The sequence below is a fragment of the Triturus cristatus genome, chromosome 1_2 (assembly GCF_964204655.1).
Source record: "Triturus cristatus chromosome 1_2, aTriCri1.1, whole genome shotgun sequence".
In the NCBI taxonomy this organism is placed as follows: Eukaryota; Metazoa; Chordata; class Amphibia; order Caudata; family Salamandridae; genus Triturus; species Triturus cristatus.
Genome location: NC_140580.1, coordinates 265,053,847 through 265,076,178, shown reverse-complemented (window position 1 = coordinate 265,076,178; position 22,332 = coordinate 265,053,847). Strand labels below are relative to the sequence as shown.

At 47.3% G+C, this 22,332-nt stretch overlaps 1 protein-coding gene and 1 long non-coding RNA gene across 4 annotated transcripts in view; both read left to right on the top strand.

Moving 5' to 3' along the window:
- Positions 1-22,332, top strand: part of HK1 (hexokinase 1) — a 1,728,681-nt gene that overhangs the window by 277,084 nt on the left and 1,429,265 nt on the right. Inside the window, exon 1 of one of the 3 annotated variants that reach the window (XM_085603587.1) lies at positions 4,328-4,568. The exons of the other annotated variants lie outside the window; for them this stretch is intronic. Coding sequence (XP_085459713.1) covers positions 4,343-4,568 — 226 coding nt within the window. The 5' untranslated portion in view covers positions 4,328-4,342. Of the gene's footprint in view, positions 1-4,327; positions 4,569-22,332 lie in introns of those variants that run through there. 3 annotated transcript variants of the gene reach the window in all.
- On the top strand, positions 9,435-16,214 carry LOC146867140 (uncharacterized). The gene is made up of 3 exons (XR_014961083.1): positions 9,435-9,475; positions 15,906-15,968; positions 16,083-16,214. It is a non-coding gene; the product is annotated as an uncharacterized LOC146867140 (long non-coding RNA).

The following is a 22,332-nucleotide window of genomic DNA, read 5'->3' as shown; positions in this document are numbered from 1 at the left end:
CCCCTGAATGCACAGGGTGGCCGCACACTGAAGATCCCACGCGACACCCGAGGGGCGCCCAGCGGTATGGAACACACAGCACCGGAGTAGTATGCCGTCCAGTGCGCCCCAGACCTGCGACACAATCAGCAACCAAGACCCACCCGACACGAGCGGGCCAGCTCCAACAGGTCCAGCAGCGGCCCCAGTGCACATCTAGAGGGGACCAAACAGTCCAGCAAATGTCAACTGTAGTAGAAGGGACAAACCCAGATGACTGCACCCCCTGTACCTCAATCGTTGTCGCTTATGCGGGCCACGTCCTCCTCCAACCTCGGCGATTTGCGTCTGGCACCAGGGCCTCCGATGTGTTTAGCGAACTTTAGGGCCTCCTTGGCGTCAGTGAAGAAGTGAGCAGTTCGTTCATGAAAGATTTTCAGTTTTGCTGGGTAGAGCAAGGAGTATTGGACTCCGGCCTGCATCAGGAGCTTCTTCGCAGGTATGAACTCCTTTCTGGCTGCCTGGACGAGGGGGGTGAAATCAGGGTAAAACGAGATGTGATTCCCCTTATGGATGATCTTGCCTTTTTCCCGGGCCAGCTGCAGGATGCGGTCCCTATCCTGGAAGTTGAGTAGCTTGACCAATATAGGGCGTGGGGTGGCGCCTGGTGGCGGTCTCTTGCCCAGTGTCCTGTGCGCCCTCTCCACCGTGAATACCTGGGACAGGTCCGGATCGAACAGCTCGTGTAACAAATCAGACACAAAGACCTCCATCTTTCCGGTGTTGTCCGTCTCTGGAATGCCCGTAATTCGGACATTGGACCGCCGGGAACGCGCTTCCAGATCGTCCGCCTTAGCTCGCATGGCCTCCAGTTCGCGCTCAATATTTGTGATGTGGTTTTTCGCCTGCTGCTGAAACTCGGCACATTCGGTATGTTTGCTTTCTAGGCAGTCTAGCCGCGTTTCGTGCACTTCCACTTTGGATTTTACCGCCTCCAGTTGTACAGCCATGGCATCCAGTTTTGCGTCTATGCTCTTTAGGCTAGATCTGACCTCCATCATCAAAGCGCCAAAATCGACTTCGGCTGCGGGGCTCTTTGGGGGTGACGACGTGGCCCCCGTGTCCACCGCCTGCTGCTTGGCCCTCTGTTTGTGGTCGAAAGCCAATTTGGTCTGTTTTGCGTCCTTTGTGCCCCCCATCTTCGACCCGTGCTGGGCGCGAAGCGCAGTCCGCGGCAGGAAGCGCGCACCGGCGCGTTGCGTAGGCCCCTAGGACTGGCCGGCACAGCTCGAGGCGTTGCAATAGGGAGCAAGGGGACAGAAGCCCCAAAACCAGTGGGCTGCCCAGTGTCCGACGGCGACCCCTCCAAGTGTGGTCGACGGTCTCCAAGGTGAGGACACAGAGCGTGGGAGGCTCCGGCGGGAGCAGGCCGAGGCCGACAGCACGTCGTTCTATGCCCGGGAGCGGAGCCCTGGCGCCAGGGTGCGATCAACACCCGTACATCCAGCGGTGAACAGCCGGGGCCTCAGGGTGCAGCAATCAAGGGGCATGTACAGCGTGGGCTATGCAGCGCAGCGGGAGCACATTTTCTGCTCAGTCGCCCCAGTCACAGTACAAAATGGCGGCGTCGCTCCTCGGCTGCAGCCCCGATCCTCCCCCGATCTGCTATCTCCGGTGGATGGCCGCTCCGCTCCCACACTCCGCGCACAAGCAGCACCACACAGTGTTCGCCGGTGGCCCCCAGCTCCGCAGCAAGGGCATCAGGGCGATCTCCTCACCTCCGATCTCCGCGGGCCTGGGAATCCCCGGGGTCAGGTCAGGTTTCACAGCCGCCTCGGGCTCCGCAGTGTCAGGCGGGCTCCAGCCGGCGGGCCGGCTTCAATCGCGGTCGCCAGGTCACCGCGCGCAGCCGTTCGCGAGCGGCCAGGATTTACTCGGTCGTGCCTCCGGGTTGCCGCATCAGTTTCCAACGGAATCCGGGCCCCTCAGCAGCGTCGCGCAGGATTGTGAAGGATTAATTTGTGTGCAGCCGGCGGAGCTCGCTCAGAGAGCGGCCATCTCGCTGCTCGGTTAGCCACGCCCCCTAACAACATGGTTACCTTAACGCTTTTACACTCACTATTCAGAAATCAGTGAGTGCTTTTGCCTGAAATGTTAAGGGCATGACTACAGGGCCCTGAATGGACCCATTTCAATGTCCATTGCTTATATCCTTACAAAACTTAAGCAGTATGGTAAAAAGACCACATCCCAGGACGCGGAGCTGCAGTACACATTTTGTTTTCCAATCCACACTTAGCAGTACCTCCGGGATTGGTGCACTAGTTGCAAGCCCAGGGAAAACAATGACAAGAAAACAAAAATAGCGCTTCATTGGCAAACTCTGTAAAAGTGGCGCTAATGTGTTTGGGTGTGAATAAAATCAATCTAGCCAGTTTGCTACCACCCTGTCTTACTTTATTTAGTTATTTTTCATATTTTTAACCTTTTATTCCAGATGCTGCTCTTTGGAATTAAAATACGACATTTCCAGCAAAAATGGTTTTCTTTTTTGGATCCATTTCACAGGGGAGCACATAAAATAAAGGAGAGGAAACAGAGTGAGAACCACATACTCTTGCTTACATACGTTGTGAGCAAATTCAAAAAGAGATCAGTGTACTCATGGTGTGTGTACTGCAATGCACACTGACATTTGTACACAACCAGTACCATCCCTCATATATACACAAGTTGCAATTTGCATACTTCACAGTGTTGTCAAGTCTTGTCATGTCCTTGTTTTAACATCAGGCAATGTTCATTGTTCATGCAATAACTCTAAGGAAATGTGACCACCAGATCACGTACAACACAGGCAGTGTCATCTCTGTCACTCTGCTGTGAGTCAGCAGCATCTGTGTCTATACACAAGGGTCTCATACAAAGGCACAGCATGATCCACAGGACATGTGGACAGCTCGTGCTAACTGGCATTGTCACCTTTGCCTTTGCAAGGACTGTGACATGCAACGTACATCCATGAAATAACAAAGTAACAATTACATGATCACATGTACAGCTGGGTCTGCAACATGCTTCCTCATGGCTCAGTGTGTCATGTAGAGCTATGCATAAATCTGAGGATGGAGCTCACTCATGTTATCTGTTACACTCATGTAAGTATGCATAATCTGCTCTGTGTCTGTAGGATCTCGTAGTCCATTGGGTACTATTGGTATGTACAGAGAACACCAAAACTAACTTACAATGTCAACTATGCACCCAATACATACTGTAACATACAAGATAACATCAGCTTATTGCAGACATGCATGTCTTTTCATGTGACGTTGTATGCACAAGAACTGACCCACAACATGTAACGTCTGGACTAGCATTTTAGGTAATTTGGCAATGGAGATGGCCATTGCACACTGAGCAGAGCCCATGTAATGGCCAAACATTGGTAGTAAGTGAAGTTTAGGCATGTAATTTAACTGAAATGAGGTTGGTTTAAATAATTATTACATATGCACAGAGTGGGCATATTTAAAGCACGTCTGGTAACTTAGAAAGTGATTGCTAACAGTTGAAACAACAGTGTTTGATATTTTACAAGTATGCTACTCATGCACAATACACTGTTATGTTATCATGTTACCGAAGAAGTAAACGTAGGTATGTTAATTTGAAAGGTATCAACATTGAGTCAGCACACAGATGTTCATTGCGAATTGATGTAGAAATGTAAGTCCATACTTGTGTACATGGCAATCATGACCCTTATCTACATTTGTTCTAAATATTTTGGCACTGGCATTTTAATTAACAATTATGATACCTATGTACAAAACGCTGTTATGTTATCACGTTACCGATGTAGAACACACTGGAATGTTAATATGAATGTTATTTACATTGAGACAGCACACAAATGTTTATTGCGAACGGTTGTAAATATGTGAATTTACACTTGTGTACGACAATCATGACTCTTATTTACATTTGTTCTGAACATTTTGGCACTATAAAGATGTTCACATTGATCACACTGGAATCCCCTAGTCCTATTTCTATTCCTCATACTTGGGTGGTAGCGTGACGCGGGAGCACAGCGGGTCGGAATTATTTAAATATCCCGCGGTGAAGATCACTAGCCACCGGTTCTATCACGGACAGAAGGTGTTGTCGGGACGTAGCACAGGATCATAGAGGAGTAGTTGACGTGAGTAGCAGATCACGGGGATTGGAGGGGGCAGTTTAGAGTGATGATTAACTCTTACTCGCCTTTTGGTAACTTTACAGTGGGCGGCTCGGTTAATTGAGAGGAGGATAACTTCGAATACTAGAGTTGCCAGGAACAGTCGAGTGAGGCCAGAAAATGGTTTACTGTTGTAATCTGTTCCACTTGGTACGTTCCGTTCCCCCCTCCCCTGCACCTCTTATTGGTCTTTCCCCTCCTCTGTTGCCAACATTCCACAGTGCCCTTCTGAAGAGCTGCCTGGAACCTGTGGTGGTGAGAGGACTAATAAAGAACATTTACCTTCTTACCTTACATTTGTCTTCATTTCAACATTTACCCAAGCCACTGGCACATCACGATGCAGGTGAGTCACCCGACTGGGCTGGTTTCGGTATTAGCAGCATGCTTTGAATAGCGATATTTTTTATCCTCCGACGTTTGCAGTTTATAGCAAACTTTATTGATTAGAGTCCGTAATCCAACTGGATTTGGAGTCGAATCCAGAACCGATCCCTTCGAGCTCTGGGAGTAGTGGGTTACTGACATCAGGTGCGCGTTGACGTGCCCCCACTGTGAACATCGCTGTCTGAGTTCAGGAGCGTGGAGGTATATTGGTATGGTTTTTGCTTGAGTAGGAGAGCCTAAGAGCATGTATATTTCACACAGTTGTTCACTTATCAGTTGGACAGTTGAGCCACAATAGGGTTCTAATTCGAAATGAACACGGGTGTCTCCTGAGATCTCAGGTTGTTGTTGGTCCTTTACCCTCTGATTCACTTACTTCCCCATTTTGCATTCTTTTCACGCTCTAACTTCTCCAGGTATACACTTGGTTTGGCTATCTAAACAGCACTTAGAATGCTTCTACCTATTGTAATGTTGCAGTTACATAGACCTCACTGGATTGTAAGGGCCAGTTTCGTTTTACAAGCAGTATAATAGTTTTGTATCAGTTATTCATTGTGTATATATGATTTATTTGTTAATTTTCCCTGACGAAGGGTGATTTTTTTTACACCCGAAATGCTTTGGGAGTGACTTACTCCACACCAGAATTGATTATTTGCGTTTTGAACAAACGTGAACTTTCTTGAAACTGTTCTTTTGAATAAACAAGAAGCATGAAGAAAGCACTTGATGACGTCATGACACTTCTTGAAGATTTGGTCCCCACACAATGATAACTTGTACGTTATTTGATAAGATATATTTTTGAATTCACGTTTGTTAAACACTCAACTTGGGTAGCGCACGTTCTGTCTAAGATTTTTGTTTCACAGCGATTCAGGAAAATCACACACATATCTAGTCAAAATGAATCCATGATGCCGTACCACAGACTGTCATCAAAGTCCCCCTCTGTGTCTACAGATATTCATACACTCCAATATGAATGTGCAGCCATATCTGTGCATTGCATGCGGATCAGCTAATTTCATAGACCAGTAGTGACTGCCTGTTGATCCAGTACATATGTGTAGCAAGACCATTAGACTTGCACAAACATCACAGCAATGTGTGATGTCAAGAGGCTCACATGTGGTGGCACATACCACCAATGCCAACCGTAACGTGTGACACCCTGGCAAGGGATCTACGTTCACAGATGTCCAGTCGGAACTGACACCAATGTGATTAAATAGTGCCTCATAATGGCTCTGGATGACTAACACATGTACAGAACAGATACACTACACAAACGTACAACACACAGATCACATCACTAATACATAATGTACTGTTATTTCAAACTAAGTGCATAAAATGGAACTTATATTGTTCATGTGTAAATTCGCTATTAAAAAAAACGCTATTACCCCAGTGCAGCAATTTATTCCATTTCAGGACAAAAAATACACGCACAATACACGTATATGCATAAAATATTCCCGCACAGCCCTTGGCGCGTAAATAATTGTCGCAAAATTAAAAAACGGGCCTCAAAATGACAGGAAATGATGTCAGTCTACTTCCAGGCACATGGAGGTATACAGTACACTTTCACTTTCAGCCACACTGTTACTGTGTTTTGAGATTTGTGGAGGTTTTCGAAGGTGTCTGCCGTTCTTGGTGTGTTTAACCCCTTCAGTGCCCGCCCCTTTCCCCGCCCAGTGCCGGCCGTTGCATTAGCGGGCGGGGTCTATGACGAGCTGGACTCGTCATGGGCACAGCGCCACCGCGGCCCATGACGAGTCCAGCTCGTCATGGGCACTGAAGGGGTTAAGAGAGTTTTGTGTGTTGTGTACTGTCCATACTGTCCTAGTCAAGTCCTGTATCACTTTCCCTATGTATGAATTTCAATTGTCTGATTGTTTTGTCGGTGTACGTCTCTGGGGTATCTTCGTATAGTTAAGTAGTTATTAGGGTTTGATTGTGGTTATTTTGTTTGGTTTGCCTGGGGGAAGTATTGTATTGGGGTATGTTAGGGCAGGGTAGGGAGGGCAGTATGTCAGAGGGGGCCGTGGGGGCCTTCCTCTGGCTGGTAAAATTGTACCTGCCCAGCATGGTTGAGGCTGGGGGACGCATACTCATGGGGTACAATGTAAAGGTACGGAAGGTGAGATGGGAGCACATGAACCAATGGGGTAGACATCAACCTGTTGGGTGATGGGTATATTGGATCTACTAAATCCACATGTGATGAGCAAGGATGTATGAGTGAGGACGCAGCGCAAAAAAAGAAATTGTGAAAATGTGAAGAAGTGTAAAGGTTAAAACTGGCTAGGAGGCATCAAAACCATACTTTAATAAAGATATGCCTACTGTCAGAGTTAAAAAAGCAGTGCACCAGCGGTATAGATTTAAACCGCTATGGTGTGGTGTTTGATGGTCAACATGTTTCAGCCCTAAAGACCCAAATTGGATCAGGCTTTCGTCAGGACCTTGCGGAGAAAAGCTGCTGCTTATAATAAAGTGGAGTAAAAAAAAGGATATATGACCAAATGCAATGACATTGGTCCGTCACTATCAAAATGTGCTGATACCTATAACGAAGAGAAACATAGCAAATATCAGGTATATACATAATTGTATCAACAATGTGATCATACAAAGAAAGGGATCCACACAAAATGTAATTTGAAAAATCAACACCTTACCCGCCAAAGCTGGGTACAGGACCTCACCTCTACCTGGCAACCGCTCAGGAAGGGAGCACCGCTCTACAAAAAAGTTGCAATTGTAGAGTAGGAGTCTAAATAGATAAGAACTCAATATCACCTATTTGTCTACTAGTTAAAGTAACTTCTTTCATAGACCCTAGGAGAACCAACTCGGTATGTAAAGCTTTTAATTTGAAAAAACAAAGGGTTTCTATAAGAGAGACTGCATAATGGACATACATATCAATGTATCCATCCCAATTGGTATAACAAAGAAAGTTATGTATCAAAGGACTAGTACAAGTGCAACCATTCTCCCCTAAACAAGGAGAAGGTGCAAAGCCAGCGAACGCCACACAAACTGTCATTTACATACTGTAAGGTTCGCTGTGGCCACCTAATATCTATGCATTATTCCCACTAAAGTATGGGAAACCAAAGGCTGAAATAACCAGACACTGTCTAGAGAGAGAGTGTGTGTTGCACTCATAAGGATTGAAAATATACGTGATGCTAGTGACTAAAAATGAATGTAAACAATCAGCCACTGTCTGCGAAGGCAGCCCACAACACGATCTCTAGGACACAGACAAAAAGAGAAATAGTAACGAAACAACCCATCCCAACACTCAACTATCCGTCGGTACTACTGGTCCGAGAGAGCCTGCTGCCGGAGGTGAGTGCTGGGTGGGAAGCGTGATCTTATATACCCATCAGCACCCTCCGCTAATCGGCAACTCGATGTACCAATGTCAATTTCAGTGGTGTGTTCAGTGTGTGCACATGCAGCACAACTACCACAAGGAAAGTGACCTCTTTCGCGAAAGAGTTAATGAATCAGCTTGTAACAAGACACTATCCAAAGAAATTGGTTAAACAATCTTTAAAACGTGCAGCGAATAATAACAGGGCTGCCTTGCTTGAACCTAAAAGCGCTAAAGAGGTTACGAATAGATTGACTTGCTTCAACACTTTCTGTAGCTCCTCTAATCAGATTATAAAAAGCATTTTGTCTAACTGGAAGATATTGAACATTGGGACAACATCACTACCACGTCCTCTTTTTGCTTTTAAACGTAGTACCAACATCAGAGACAGACTAATACATACCCGTCCACGTGAAACCACCACAATCCAACAAGATACATTGTGGAGTTTACCGGCTGTACGAGGTCACTTTCCTTGTAGTAGTTGTGCTGCATGTGCACATACTGAACACACCACTGAAATTGACATCGGTACATCGAGACCTTGGATTTTGACCAACCATACCAACTGTAACAGTAGCAATTTAATCTATCTCATTACCTGCCCCTGTTCACTTCGGTATGTTGGGATGACGACAAGATGAGTCAAGGCACGCATTTTAGAACACAAGAGTACTGTTCGATGTAGGAAGACTTCCACCAAACTAACTCAACATTTTGTCACAGCACGACATTCTCCTCATGATCTTAAATGGACAGTGCTGGAACATCCTTTCATCCCTACACACATTACAGATGTTTCTACTTTTTTTATTCAGAAAAGAACAGCGTTGGGTTTATTAACTAAACAGTCATCAGTCTGGTCTTAATGATGATATTCCCTGGGTTTCCCTATGAAATAGTATCCATTAATAACCCAGACAGTCATTGTGCCTTTCACAATAGTGTTACCATCTTAAGCGTAGTAAATACATAGTATGAAGCACCTCATGTGTTTCCTACACTGGCTTATGTATATATACTTTCTCTTTTGCTGAACAGCTTGTCTACGAATGGTTGGTCATGGTACTCACTTTAGCCCAGTCGAGAGTTGGTGACTTTCATGCGAGGCCCATGCGCTGACACTCAAAATATTCCTTTCGCACAGGCACATTGTTAATGTTACAAAGATGGGCTTGAGTGCGATGCGCATATAGTTAACGTAGTATACTTTGTTCGCACATGCGCAGTACCATTGTTATAACGGAGCATGTGGGTGTATGCGAGGCGCATGCGTTAAACGCAGTATCTCTCTCTCGCACAGGCACATTGCTATGGCTACAATAGAGCATGCGTTGAATGTGTCCCGAGCCTCACCGGTTGCCGATTAGCGGAGGGTGCTGATGGGTATATAAGATCACGCTTCCCACCCAGCACTCACCTCCGGCAGCAGGCTCTCTCGGACCAGTAGTACCGACGGATAGGTGAGTGTTGGGATGGGTTGTTTCATTACTATTTATCCTTTTGTCTGTGTCCTAGAGATCGTGTTGTGGGCTGCCTTCGCAGACAGTGGCTGATTGTTTACATTCATTTTTAGTCACTAGCATCACGTATATTTTCAATCCTTATGAGTGCAACGCACACTCTCGCTCTAGACAGTGTCTGGTTATTTCAGCCTTTGGTTTCCCATACTTTAGTGGGAATAATGCATAGATATTAGGTGGCGACAGCAAACCTTACAGTATGTAAATGACAGTACGTGTGGCGTTCGCTGGCTTTGCAACTTTTCCTTGTTTGGGGGAGACTGGTTGCACTTGTACTAGTCCTTTGATACATAACTTTCTTTGTTATACCAATTGGGATGGATACTGAGCATTGATATGTATGTCCATTATGCAGTCTTTCTTATAGAAACCCTTTGGTTCGAGGCATATGAGCTGCAGATTATACACTTTTGCATAGATCGCCATCTGGTGTTGTGCCCAGATGTTTGCAGTTTGTTTTTCTTCTTGGACAGTCTTTGGAAGTCACGAGTTCGGTGACTCCTCCTTCGGTCCGTACTGCGCATGGGCTTCGGCTCCATCCTCAGATTGTTTTTTTCTGCCATCAGGCTCTGATGTGATACTTCGTGCTCCGGCTTCGAACTTTTCCAGTTCGACCTTCGACGGAAAATCCTCGTCCATCGAGATTCTGAAGACAAAATCATCTTCTTCATCTCTCTCGGCGGCACTTCTCGCTTCCAGACATCGGCACCGGCTTTCGGGCCTCCCTCGACTCCGGTCTCGGCCGATGGAAAGGACTCCCTTCAAAAAGTGCCCAAAATGTGGGTCTAAATTTCCCCACACCGACCTGCATCAGGTGTGTAACCTCTGCCTCTCTCCCGAACACGAGGCCCGAGACTGCCCCGCCTGCAAGTCTTTTCGATCGAAAAAGACCATCCGGGATCGAAGAGCTCGACGCACCATGGCGCACTCATCGACTTCGGCTCCACCTGACATCTTCGGAGACGACACCGGAGCTTCGGGGCAGCAGCACACCGAGCAGGAGGAAGAACTCGTCAGCGCTTCCGAGGCCGACGACTCCGACCTGGAGGAGATCACACCGGCGCAGAGGGTCGTGAGTACTCTACCCCCTCCCACTCCCGTACCCATACCGAAAGAGACTCCGGTTACACCTTCGCCTCCGGGCCTAGGGAAAACCAAACATACAGCTTCTATCACCCCACCTTCGGGCCCGGTGTCGAAGCATCATAAGTCTCCCGGCGGCTCGGGCTCGAGCCAGCCTACTCCTGGTGCCGAAAAACACAGTTCGGCACCGAACAAAACTACACCCAGTTCGGCTCCGAAGCCATCGGGCTCGAAACCTGCACTCTCGGTGCCGACGAAACATAAACATAAACCCCTCGGCACCGACGCTCCGGCGCCAAAGCCTGCCTCGGCACCGAAGAAATCGGAGGCCCCGAAAAAGCATGGCATGGAGAAACCATCGAAGCCCTCGGCTCCGAAAACATCGGCACTGACAGAGGATTGGGTGCCAGGAGAACTATTTACGCCAGATCCTTATCAAAAAACTTTAACAAAGGATCCAAAGACTGGGGATTTAACTTTGTCTTCCAAAAAAAGACATTTAAACAAGCCAGATCCTCCTCCACCGACAAAACGGAAGGACTCTGCCACATCTCCCTTCAGAGTACCCTCCCCACCACCTCCTCCACCTCCCATATCTCCGCCACCTTTGCCTCACCGCTCTCCAACCCCATCTCCAGACCCTGATTATGGAGATCCAGATTATGATCTGGCAGACGCCCCAATAGACCCCACACCTCCAGGGACACCAGACCCATGGGAGGGTTACCACAACCCCGATGTACCAGATATGCCTCAGGATGACATTTATCCATCCAGGCCATCTCCTCCAGAGGACTCCCTGGGGTTCCACCACTTAATACTGCGGGTGGCACACTACCATGGGGTAGAATTACACAGCGAGCCAGTTGAGGACGATTTCCTACTGGACACTTTTGACATACAAGATAAGGCTACAGCAATATTGCCCATGCTAAAAGGAGTAACCAAACATGCTGCAGAGGTGTTCAAGGACCCAGTCAGAGCTAGGGTATTAAACCCCAGGATAGAGAAGAAATTTAAAGCAGCCCCCACAGATCCTGCATATATTAAAGGACCTGCTCCCTTAGACTCATTAGTGGTATCCACAGCTAGGAAGCGGTCTAACTCTCAATCCTCAGGGGAGGCTCCACCACCAGGTAAGGAGTCAAAGCTCTTAGATGCGTCTGGTAAACGCACTGCCTCGCAAGCCGCAAACATGTGGCGCATCGCCAACACACAAGCACAGCTTGCACGTTATGATAGAGCACATTACGATGAGCTGGAGGCTAACATGCAACACCTCCCAGACAAACATAAACACAGGGCTCATGAGCTAATACAGGAGGGAAAGCTCATTACCAACACCTCAATTAAATGTGCCCTCGACGCAGCAGACACAGCTACTAGAGCTATAAACACCAGTGTTTTGCTTCGTCGTCATGCCTGGCACGGAATCTCAGGGTTTAAGCCAGAAGTCCAGGCATCTATATTAAATCACCCCTTTGACCAACAACACCTATTTGGTCCAAAGGTTGACGAAGCATTGGAGAAAATGAAAAAGGACACGGATACAGCAAAGTCTATGGGGGCATTACAATCCCATACCCCTAGACGTTCATTTCGTCGTTCCTCCTTTCGTGGCACAGGCAGAGGTTACTCTGCCGATAGCGCCTCTACTTCCTACAAGTCCCCTCCTCAGACTACCTTCTCGAAGGGCTATCAAAGAGGTGGATATAGAGGAAACAATAATAAGGGCAGGGGCAAAACCAACAACACCCGTTCTGCCACACCGCCCGCCCAATGACTTTCCCCTGCTCCCCCCAGACCACTCCACTCCAGTCGGGGGCAGACTACGGCATTTTCTTCCCACCTGTGAGACCATAACATCAGACAAATGGGTGACACAAATTGTTCAGTCAGGCTACTGTCTCGAACTAACATCTACCCCACCCAATATTCCACCCAGGCACCGTACAATGTCACAAGAACACACCACACTGCTCAAACAGGAAGTGATCTCCCTCCTGCAAAAACAAGCTATAGAGCAGGTCCCTGTCAATCAGCAAAATTTAGGGGTCTACTCTCTGTATTTTCTAATACCAAAGAGAGACGAGACCCTACGGCCCATTCTAGACCTCCGGCCTCTAAATGCATACATACATTCGGACCATTTCCACATGGTAACCCTCCAACAAGTTCTCCCACTCCTCTGCCAGGGAGACTTTCTCACTACACTGGACCTGAAAGACGCATACTTTCATATTCCAATACACCCTTCTCACAGGAAGTACCTCAGGTTTGTGGTGGACGGTCAGCATTACCAATTCAGGGTTCTCCCCTTCGGGGTCACAACCGCACCACAGGTGTTTACCAAATGCCTAGCGGTAGTAGCAGCACTCCTCAGAAGACAACATATTCATGTCTTCTCTTACTTGGACGACTGGCTGATAAAAGCCGCGTCCTACAACCAGTGTGTGCAACATACAAACAGCACCATCCAACTGCTCCACCAGCTAGGCTTCACGGTGAATCATCAAAAGTCCCACCTCATACCATCTCACACAAAGCAATATCTCGGTGCCACTATAGACACCTCCAAAGCTATAGCCTATTCCAATTCAGCCAGAATCGCAAGCATACAAGCCTTGCGCCAAACATTCATTCTTCAGCAATCTCTCCCAGCAAGAGTGTTTATGAAGCTAATAGGGATGATGGCATCTTGCATCTTCATAGTGCCCCATGCAAGACTCCACATGCGTCCACTCCAAGAGTGCCTAGCACGACAGTGGAACCAGGCCCAGGGACAGCTGACGGATCTGGTGTTGGTGGACGGCCGCACCCATCACTCTGCAGTGGTGTAACACCACAAACCTTTCCAAAGGGCGACCGTTCCTGGACCCGGTTCCTCAGGTGATTCTAACAATGGACGCATCGCTCTCCGGCTGGGGAGCGCACCTTCTACACCTCACAGTGCAAGGTCTATGGACGCCACAGCAAAAATTACTCCACATCAACCATCTGGAGCTATTGGCGATCTTTCTAACCCTGAAATCCTTTCAGAAACAAATTTCAGCCAAAGCAGTCCTCATTCGCACAGACAATATGACTGCAATGTATTATATTCAAAAACAGGGGGGGACACACTCTCCCCAGCTCTCCCGCTTAGCACAGAGCATATGGAGATGGGCAATTCCACAAAAAATCTTTCTCCTGGCACAACACGTCCCAGGCATACAAAACACCATAGCAGATCTGCTCAGCAGACAAACGCAGCAAATGCACGAATGGGAACTGCATCCACAAGTTCTTCGCCCATTCTTCCACAAGTGGGGGCATCCTCAGATAGACCTCTTCGCCACCCACGAAAACAAAAAATGCCCAAGCTTCGCCGCCAGATACCCACACCCATTGTCCAAAGGCAATGCGATATGGATGAACTGGTCAGGCAAATTTGCATACACCTTTCCACCTCTCCCGCTAATTCCATTAGTGGTAAGGAAGCTACAACAGCACTCCCTCACACTCATTCTGGTAGCCCCAACATGGGCCAGGCAGCCGTGGTACACCACACTACTACAGCTATCGGTGGTACCACATCAAAAACTGCACCTGTCCCCATGCCTCCTAACCCAGAACCATGGAGAAATCAGGCACCCGGACCCAGCTCAGCTCGACCTTGCCATCTGGCTTCTGAAATCTTAGAATTTGGATACCTTAACCTTCCCCCTGATTGCATGAACATTATCAAGGAAGCCAGACGTCCTACCACTCGAGCATGCTATGCCGCAAAGTGGAAGAGATTTGTTGTTTACTGCCGTAACAATGCAATCGACCCTTTAGATGCATCCATACAGCACATCATATGCTATCTGCTCCATCTTCAAAGGTGTAACCTGGCATATTCATCCATATGTCTACACCTAGCAGCAATTGCTGCTTACCTACAAAACAGACAGCATTTATCACTGTTCAGAGTGCCTGTTATTAAAGCCTTTATGGAAGGCCTTAAACGAGTAATTCTACCCAGGGCACCACCTTCCCCTGTATGGAACCTAAACGTAGTTCTTTCAAGGCTAATGGGTCCGCCTTTCGAACCAATGCATAAATGTGAGCTACAGTTCCTCACTTGGAAAACCGCTTTCCTCGTAGCTATCACTTCCCTTAGAAGGGTTAGTGAGATACAAGCGTTCACTATACAAGAACCCTTTTTACAGATACATCACAGCAAGGTGATACTTCGCACAAATCCAAAATTTCTGCCCAAGGTCATTTCCCCCTTCCATCTTAATCGGTGGAATTACCGTTTTTTTTTCTCGCAACCTCAATCTGTTGCGGAAAGGGCTCTACATACACTTTGTTAAAAGGGCTTTACTGTACTACATACAAAGAACGCAACCTTTTAGAAAGACTAAACAATTGTTTGTCTCCTTCTCTCCACCGCATAAAGGCAACCCCATCTCTAAATCAGGGATAGCTAGGTGGATTGTAAAGTGCATACAAATTTGCTATCACAAAGCAAAAAGAACATTATCTGTTCCACCTAAAGCCCACTCTACAAGAAAGATAGGGGCTTCTATGGCTTTTCTAGGGAACATACCCTTAGATGACATCTGCAAAGCAGCCACATGGTCAACACCGCACACCTTCACAAAACATTACTGTGTAGACGTGCACTCCAAACAACAAGCTAGTGTGGGCCAGGCTGTACTAAAGACACTATTTCAAACCACTGCAACGGAAATCGGTGGTCGCCGCTAGGGCTGGGTACTGCTATATAATCTATGCAAAAGTGTATAATCTGCAGCTCATATGCCTCGAACGGAATATGCTACTTACCAGTATGCATCTGTTCTTGGCATGTAGAGCTGCAGATCTATACACGCCCACTCGCCTCCCCGGCTACCTGTATCCGTTCCAGTCTTACTATTATCACTACGCTCCATCTTTTCCCTGCTGGCGAAAAACAATCTGAGGATGGAGCCGAAGCCCATGCGCAGTACGGACCGAAGGAGGAGTCACCGAACTCGTGACTTCCAAAGACTGTCCAAGAAGAAAAACAAACTGCAAACATCCGGGCCCAACACCAGATGGCGATCGATGCAAAAGTGTATAGATCTGCAGCTCTACATGCCAAGAACAGATGCATACTGGTAAGTAGCATGTTCCTTTTTTTCAAATTAAAAGCTTTACATACCGAGTTGGTTCTCCTAGGGTCTATGAAAGAAGTTACTTTAACTATTAGACGAATAGGTGATATTGAGTTCTTATCTATTTAGACTCATACTCTACAATTGCAACTTTTTTGTAGAGCGGTGCTCCCTTCCTGAACGGTTGCCAGGTAGAGGTGAGGTCCTGTACCCAGCTTTGGCGGGTAAGGTGTTGATTTTTCAAATTACTTTTTGTGTGGATCCCTTTCTTTGTATGATCACATTGCTGATACAATTTTGTATATACCTGATATTTGCTATGTTTCTCTTCGTTATAGGTATCAGCACATTTTGATAGTGACGGACCAAGGACATTGCTTTGGTCATATATCCTTTTTGTTTTCTCCACTTTATTATAAGCAGCAGCTTTTTTCCGCAAGGTCCTGACGAAAGCCTGATCCAATTTGGGAATTTAGGGCTGAAACATGTTGACCATCAAACACCACACCATAGCGGTTTGAATCCATACCGCTGGTGCACTGCTTTTTAAACTCTGACAGTAGGCATATCTTTATTAAAGTATGGTTTTGATGCCTCCTAGCCAGTTTTAACCTTTACACTTCACATTTTCACAATTTCTTTTTTTGCTCTGCGTCCTCACTCATACATCCTTACTCATCACATGTGGATTTAGTAGATCCTCTATACCCTAAAACAAAACATCCCTGAGCTCCTCCCTCTCAGTGAGGGGGTTGTAGCCCTCAAAGGAACTAGGGTTTTCCTTTGGGAGGAGAATCCCTATGATGAAGCATGTCACCTTTGGTGAGTGAGAGATTACGTCCTGAAAAGAGATCTGCCCTTAGATGTAATTCTAAGTATTCACTATCACCCAGCAGGTTGATGTCTACCCCATTGGTTCATGTAACAATTTGGAGGTAGTGTTATCTGTTCACGGTCACTGTTGGCACGTGTGTAGACCCTAGGATTTCTATGTTTGGCAATAGTTATTTGGGGATATAATCCATAGTGGTCTCTAAAATGTATTCCCTTGGACCCTCTTCTTTGAACTGTCTTGTTTGTTGAGATGGGAGCACATCCATGAAAAGATGCTGGACATGTTGGGTGTGGACAGGACTGTCCAGCAGTGGAAGCACCGGTGGCAGCACTTTGTTGGCTGTGAGGGAGACCTATTGGATCATCTTGGACTGATTGTCGGGATGCATGGTGGTAAGTACATTTCTACTATTTCCATCATTTCCCATCATGGCGAAAAACAATCTAACAATGGAGTTGATGCCCATGCGCACAGTCGCCCAAGGGAGGAGTCACCTATCTTGTGACTACAAAGACTTCTTCCAAGACAACAAAAACGTTCAAGCATCCAAGCCCAACACCAGATGGTGATCTAATGCAAGTGTGAGGATCTGCAGCTCTACATGCCAAGAACAGAGTATACTGGTAAGTAGCATTTTCCTTAATGAATATGCCATTTTGTCACCTTCATGTGTGCTGCATGAAGCAGCACACATGAAAGTGACATAATGGCATTACAGGATTGTGTATGTGCATTTTGGTACACCTTCCCAAACATGAACAATACTCCCCTGCACGCAGCCCCCTTAGCACCATGAGGCAATGATGCCTGCATTGGCGCTAACTTGCTAAAGTTAGCCCCATCGCAGGGTTAAACACAAGTCTGCACGACATTCTTGTCAATGTGGTACAGGCTTGCATTTAAGATTTGGCAGAGAGAGGCATTAAGCCAGGAAGGACAACACATCTCTCAGCCAATTTCTTGTACATGCCCCCCCCCCATGAGTACTTGTCTCAAAAGGATGAATGACCTGATGGAACATCAACACGTTTCGCAGGAACAGTCTCATGATGTGGAATACATTGTCGGTACATGAATCGGTCACATCAAATACTTGTGTATTTGATGCTGAATACGGCCAATCGATTAAATGCTGAGTCAAATGAGAAAGCTTCTGTAGCCAGTAGGAAAGCTTGTACCTGCAACATAGTCTTGGACAGACTAATGCAGAGTCAGTGTGGAAGCCTGCATTTTGAACTCCGGGTACGACAATCTCAAAACAGGCATCCTTGCAGACCCTATTTACTTGATGAGTGTTGGACATTGGTACACTGCTTAGAGCAATCATCATGAGACAGTGCCATTCACACATGGTAGCCCACAATTCCGTGTAGGGACTGTTTTTCATACTATGTGCGAAAAATGTTGGAAACATGCTGTTTTACGCTGACATGCTCAACGCTTCTGCCATTTCACATGTTACTATTTGGACATCTGGATGTGTCACACATGAAATACAGATCAGTTCACTGATGCATCAGGGGCATGGTGGTGATCCTTGTGTAACATTGACTGACGTGCTCAGACCAGATAACAGAGCACCTTTGGCCGAGGGTGTTTCCCTTAGCAATACCATAATTGTTAAAGCAAAGGAAGGTGCACTAGGTGATGAAGTCAAATCAGTCTAGTTTTTTCAAAACCTTTATTCTTACTTCTTCCAGTGAATACAATACTTTATAAAAACAAACAGCTCAGCCAATGCGTTTAGTTAAAAAACTGTGGGAACTTCGTCGGGCTTGAAAAATAATATTGGTAAATTGACTCTTCACAGACAAATTGATATCCTTATTCCAGCTCCGTGTGACGGAAACACTTGAAGTTCCTCAAGGCATCATCATGCCCATAATTGAATACCCTGATACGTATTCTGTTCCTATCTGCTGTGTGGTTCACATGCAGCATCTTTACTGTCCCATTGGTTCATGGAACATAAATGTTCATATATGGTTAATACTTGTATACACAGCTGAATGCAACATATGCCCACTCTCCTTGCATGCCTGCTAAATTTTGAAGCTTTGTCCCACAAATTGACAATAACCTATGTACATGATCTAATCTGGTTGTGTACCTGTGGTGACACCTCCAAGGGCTCACTCATACATTGTTTTGACATTTGCTCAAACGTATCACATGACTACCCTGTTGAGAATAGTCACCAGAATTGATCACAGACTGTGCAGCATACTGTCTGTGGTTCGTTGGAATGGCAGTATCTGCTATGGGCCTGTCATACTATATACTTGCTGTACTTCCCCTATTGTCCTTGATTGCTGTTAATTTGCAAGGCCAAATTGCAAACAGATATCTACGAATTGTTGTCACCGCACTCTGTGCCTGCCTTGTCCAAGCACATAACTAATCATGTTGTCATGACGAATAGGACACTTTACCCCGCATTTGTTACTCAGCAGTGCCATTTCCCTGCAGATTTTACCCCGCAAAATGTTATACAACGCAGGGCTGTACACAGCAAACTATTACAACGCATACCCTATTACACTACAATTTAGTATTCAAACTCCGTTACGTTGTAATGGTGAATGCGTTGGAATAGTTTGCGGTGTACAGACCTGTGTTATAATATATTTTGCGGGGTAAAAACTGCAGGACAATGGCACTGCGGAGTAACGCATGCGGGTAAAGGATGTTTCCCTGTCATGACCATCAAATTCGGAATACGACTATGATATGTTCATGATTCATCCGGTCATGTGTCTATGTGTCTTGTTTTTGATGATCACGTACGCTATTGGCTAATTATTCATAGCCCCAGAATGCACTAAAACAGACAGCTAACAAGTCCGGACAGGAAGGTGTAACTCATAAACGAGAGCTCTTGCGCATCCTTGCCGGGGGCCATACCGGACACAGCAACCCTGCCTACAAGCCCCAGGAGCCGGAGGGGCAGCGCCGGACAGGCGATCCCGCCCATTGATCACCGGGCGTTCTTGAAAAGCACCTCGCGTCTCCGCGGGAGACGCAGCGCATCCTTGCCGGGGGCCATACCGGACACAGCAACCCTGCCTACAAGCCCCAGGAGCCTGAGGGGCAGCGCCGGACAGGCGATCCCGCCCATTGATCACCGGGCGTTCTTGAAAAGCACCTCGCGTCTCCGCGGGAGACGCAGCGCATCCTTGCCGGGGGCCATACCGGACACAGCAACCCTGCCTACAAGCCCCAGGAGCCTGAGGGGCAGCGCCGGACAGGCAATCCCGCCCATTGATCACCGGGCGTTCTTGAAAAGCACCTCGCGTCTCCCGCTCCGCAGAAGACGCAGCGCATCCTTGCCGGGGGCCATACCGGACACAGCAACCCTGCCTACAAGCCCCAGGAGCCTGAGGGGCAGCGCCGGACAGGCGATCCCGCCCATTGATCACCGGGCGTTCTTGAAAAGCACCTCGCGTCTCCCGCTCTGCGGGAGACGCAGCGCATCCTTGCTGGGGGCCATACCGGACACAGCAACCCTGCCTACAAGCCCCAGGAGCCTGAGGGGCAGCGCCGGACAGGCGATCCCGCCCATTGATCACTGAGGGCGTTATCAACAAGCACTCGCTCCCGCCTCGCGGGACGCGCGCGGGCGATGGCCGGGCTAAGCCCGGGCAAAGGGCGAGCCGTCTGTGGCCGCCAGGGGCCGAGGGAGGCCGGGCTGGGCCACCCATTCAACATCGCCAAATGGGTAAGCGCAAGCAGGGTAATCCTGTAAGACGCCAAAGTCCCCAGGAAGTCGGAGTCCATTATATCGTATCTGTCGTCTGCAGTGGGGGTTCTGACGAAGGAAATAGCAAATGCAGAGCTGCAATCCGCATGAATCCCCGACTAATAATTGGAATTGGAAGTACATTTGTATAGCGCGAATTGCTGCCCGGAGGCATCCAAGCGCTGAGAATACCAGTAATCCAACCAGTGGATCCAGAAGTAGGAGGGGAGCGAAGTATAAGGGGAGCGAAGGGGAGCGAAGTATAAGAATAGGGGCCCAGCGTCCCCTTGGAGCCAGTGGTGACTGTGGCTAAGCCCCCTGTTATTGGTGATCTGCCTGTACTTTCGATAGCGAGTAATATCAGCCAGGAACCCACTGTTACGAACATACGGGGATCAGCAAAGGGATTTAAGAAAAAACCTAAGAAGACTAAAGCCCAAGCATCGCTAATGCTCGGTATTGCCGCACCTTCTGATACTTTGTGGGACGTGATAGAGTCATTGGTCATCTCACGACTGGAGCCAATTCTCACAAACTTGGCTAAAGACATTGTGGACACCCTGAATACTTGCGTTGCTGGACTCTTAAAAAAAATGTGCCCGAATCGATGACTTTATGAAAGAGTTTAGGGCACAGAACACATTGGTCGCGACTGCAGTTAGCACATCAGGGGATACTGTTGAAGCACACAAGTCTAAACCTCTGCTAAGCTGTAGTACCAGTATATATACCCCTGACCAAGGTACGGATGGTGCTTTTCACCACGTAGTTAGGCCCAATTCACCGGGGTGTTCCCATGGTAAAGGGCAAAGTAGCTCGAACAGTTTTTCTGCTCGACAACCCCATGGTTTGGTTAATTTGGCCCTTGATTGCCCTGTCAGACTCGACCTACCCCCAGAGGCAGCGCCCCTGGTGGCAATTCTCGTAGGAGTCCCTCAACTTCGGGCTGGGGAGTCTGAATCAACTGGAGCACTGATGAGGAAGGTCAGTTCCTGGTCCGCGAATTATTGTAGTGGAGGGAAAGATATCGCCACAAGCATAATCATGGCCAGAAGGGTGGGGTGGTTAGGGCACCGGCCGAAGACAATTAAGGGGGATTGTAATGTAATTAATTTTAATAATCCCAATATGGCACACAAAATGTTTTGGGATGGATCAAAACTTGCACAGGAGGGGATAAGTCCAGTTTCTCTACAGTTTTTTTTATCCCTCCTCATTACTCCCCCAGGGTACTATCAGCCCTCCCATCAACAACTTTGCCCGTCATAAGGCCTTGTTACCTTGCAGCTCCCAGCCAGTACAACAAAATGACCCCCGACATGAGACAAAGGGGGCCCAAATCTCAGATGGTACAGGCAGCACAGCCCCCCAATTACATATAAATGAGGTACAGGAACCACCTTTGCTGCTAGATAATCGCTTTAGCCCCTTATCAAATTTAGACTCTAACGATTGACGGACGGCCTTAGCCAGCCCCCCAGAAGTTTATCCCATCATAGGAGTCGGTCCGGCCGGCTGCAAAATCATTAGTTGGAATGTCGCTGGCATCAGACAAAAGAGGTCTGATCCCATTTGGATTGACTTCATAAAAAATCACGACATTATAGAGGCACAAGAAACATGGGACACCTCATTAAGTTTTCACTTAGATGGTTACACTAGTTTCTTGGTCCCAGCTACGATGGGTACAGTGGGTAGACCAAAGGGTGGGCTTATCTTCCTGTTTTCCGTAAACCTTGTGGGCTCTTTCAGGCAGTTGGATTCTGGTTCCCGCAACTTTCTAATAGTAGAATGGGTTATACCCAATTTTAGAAATGTTCTTTTGATTAATTTCTATAATCTCAGGGAGAGGGAAAATTTAAATACACATATAGCCGCCCTGGGATCTTTTATTTCTGAACACAGTATTAACCAAAGCACAGCCTATGAGCTTATTTTAATGGGCGATTTTAATATTCACCCCTGTGAGGAGGGTTGCTATGAGGGGGCGTTTGAAGGCCCGCCTGGAGCTGCG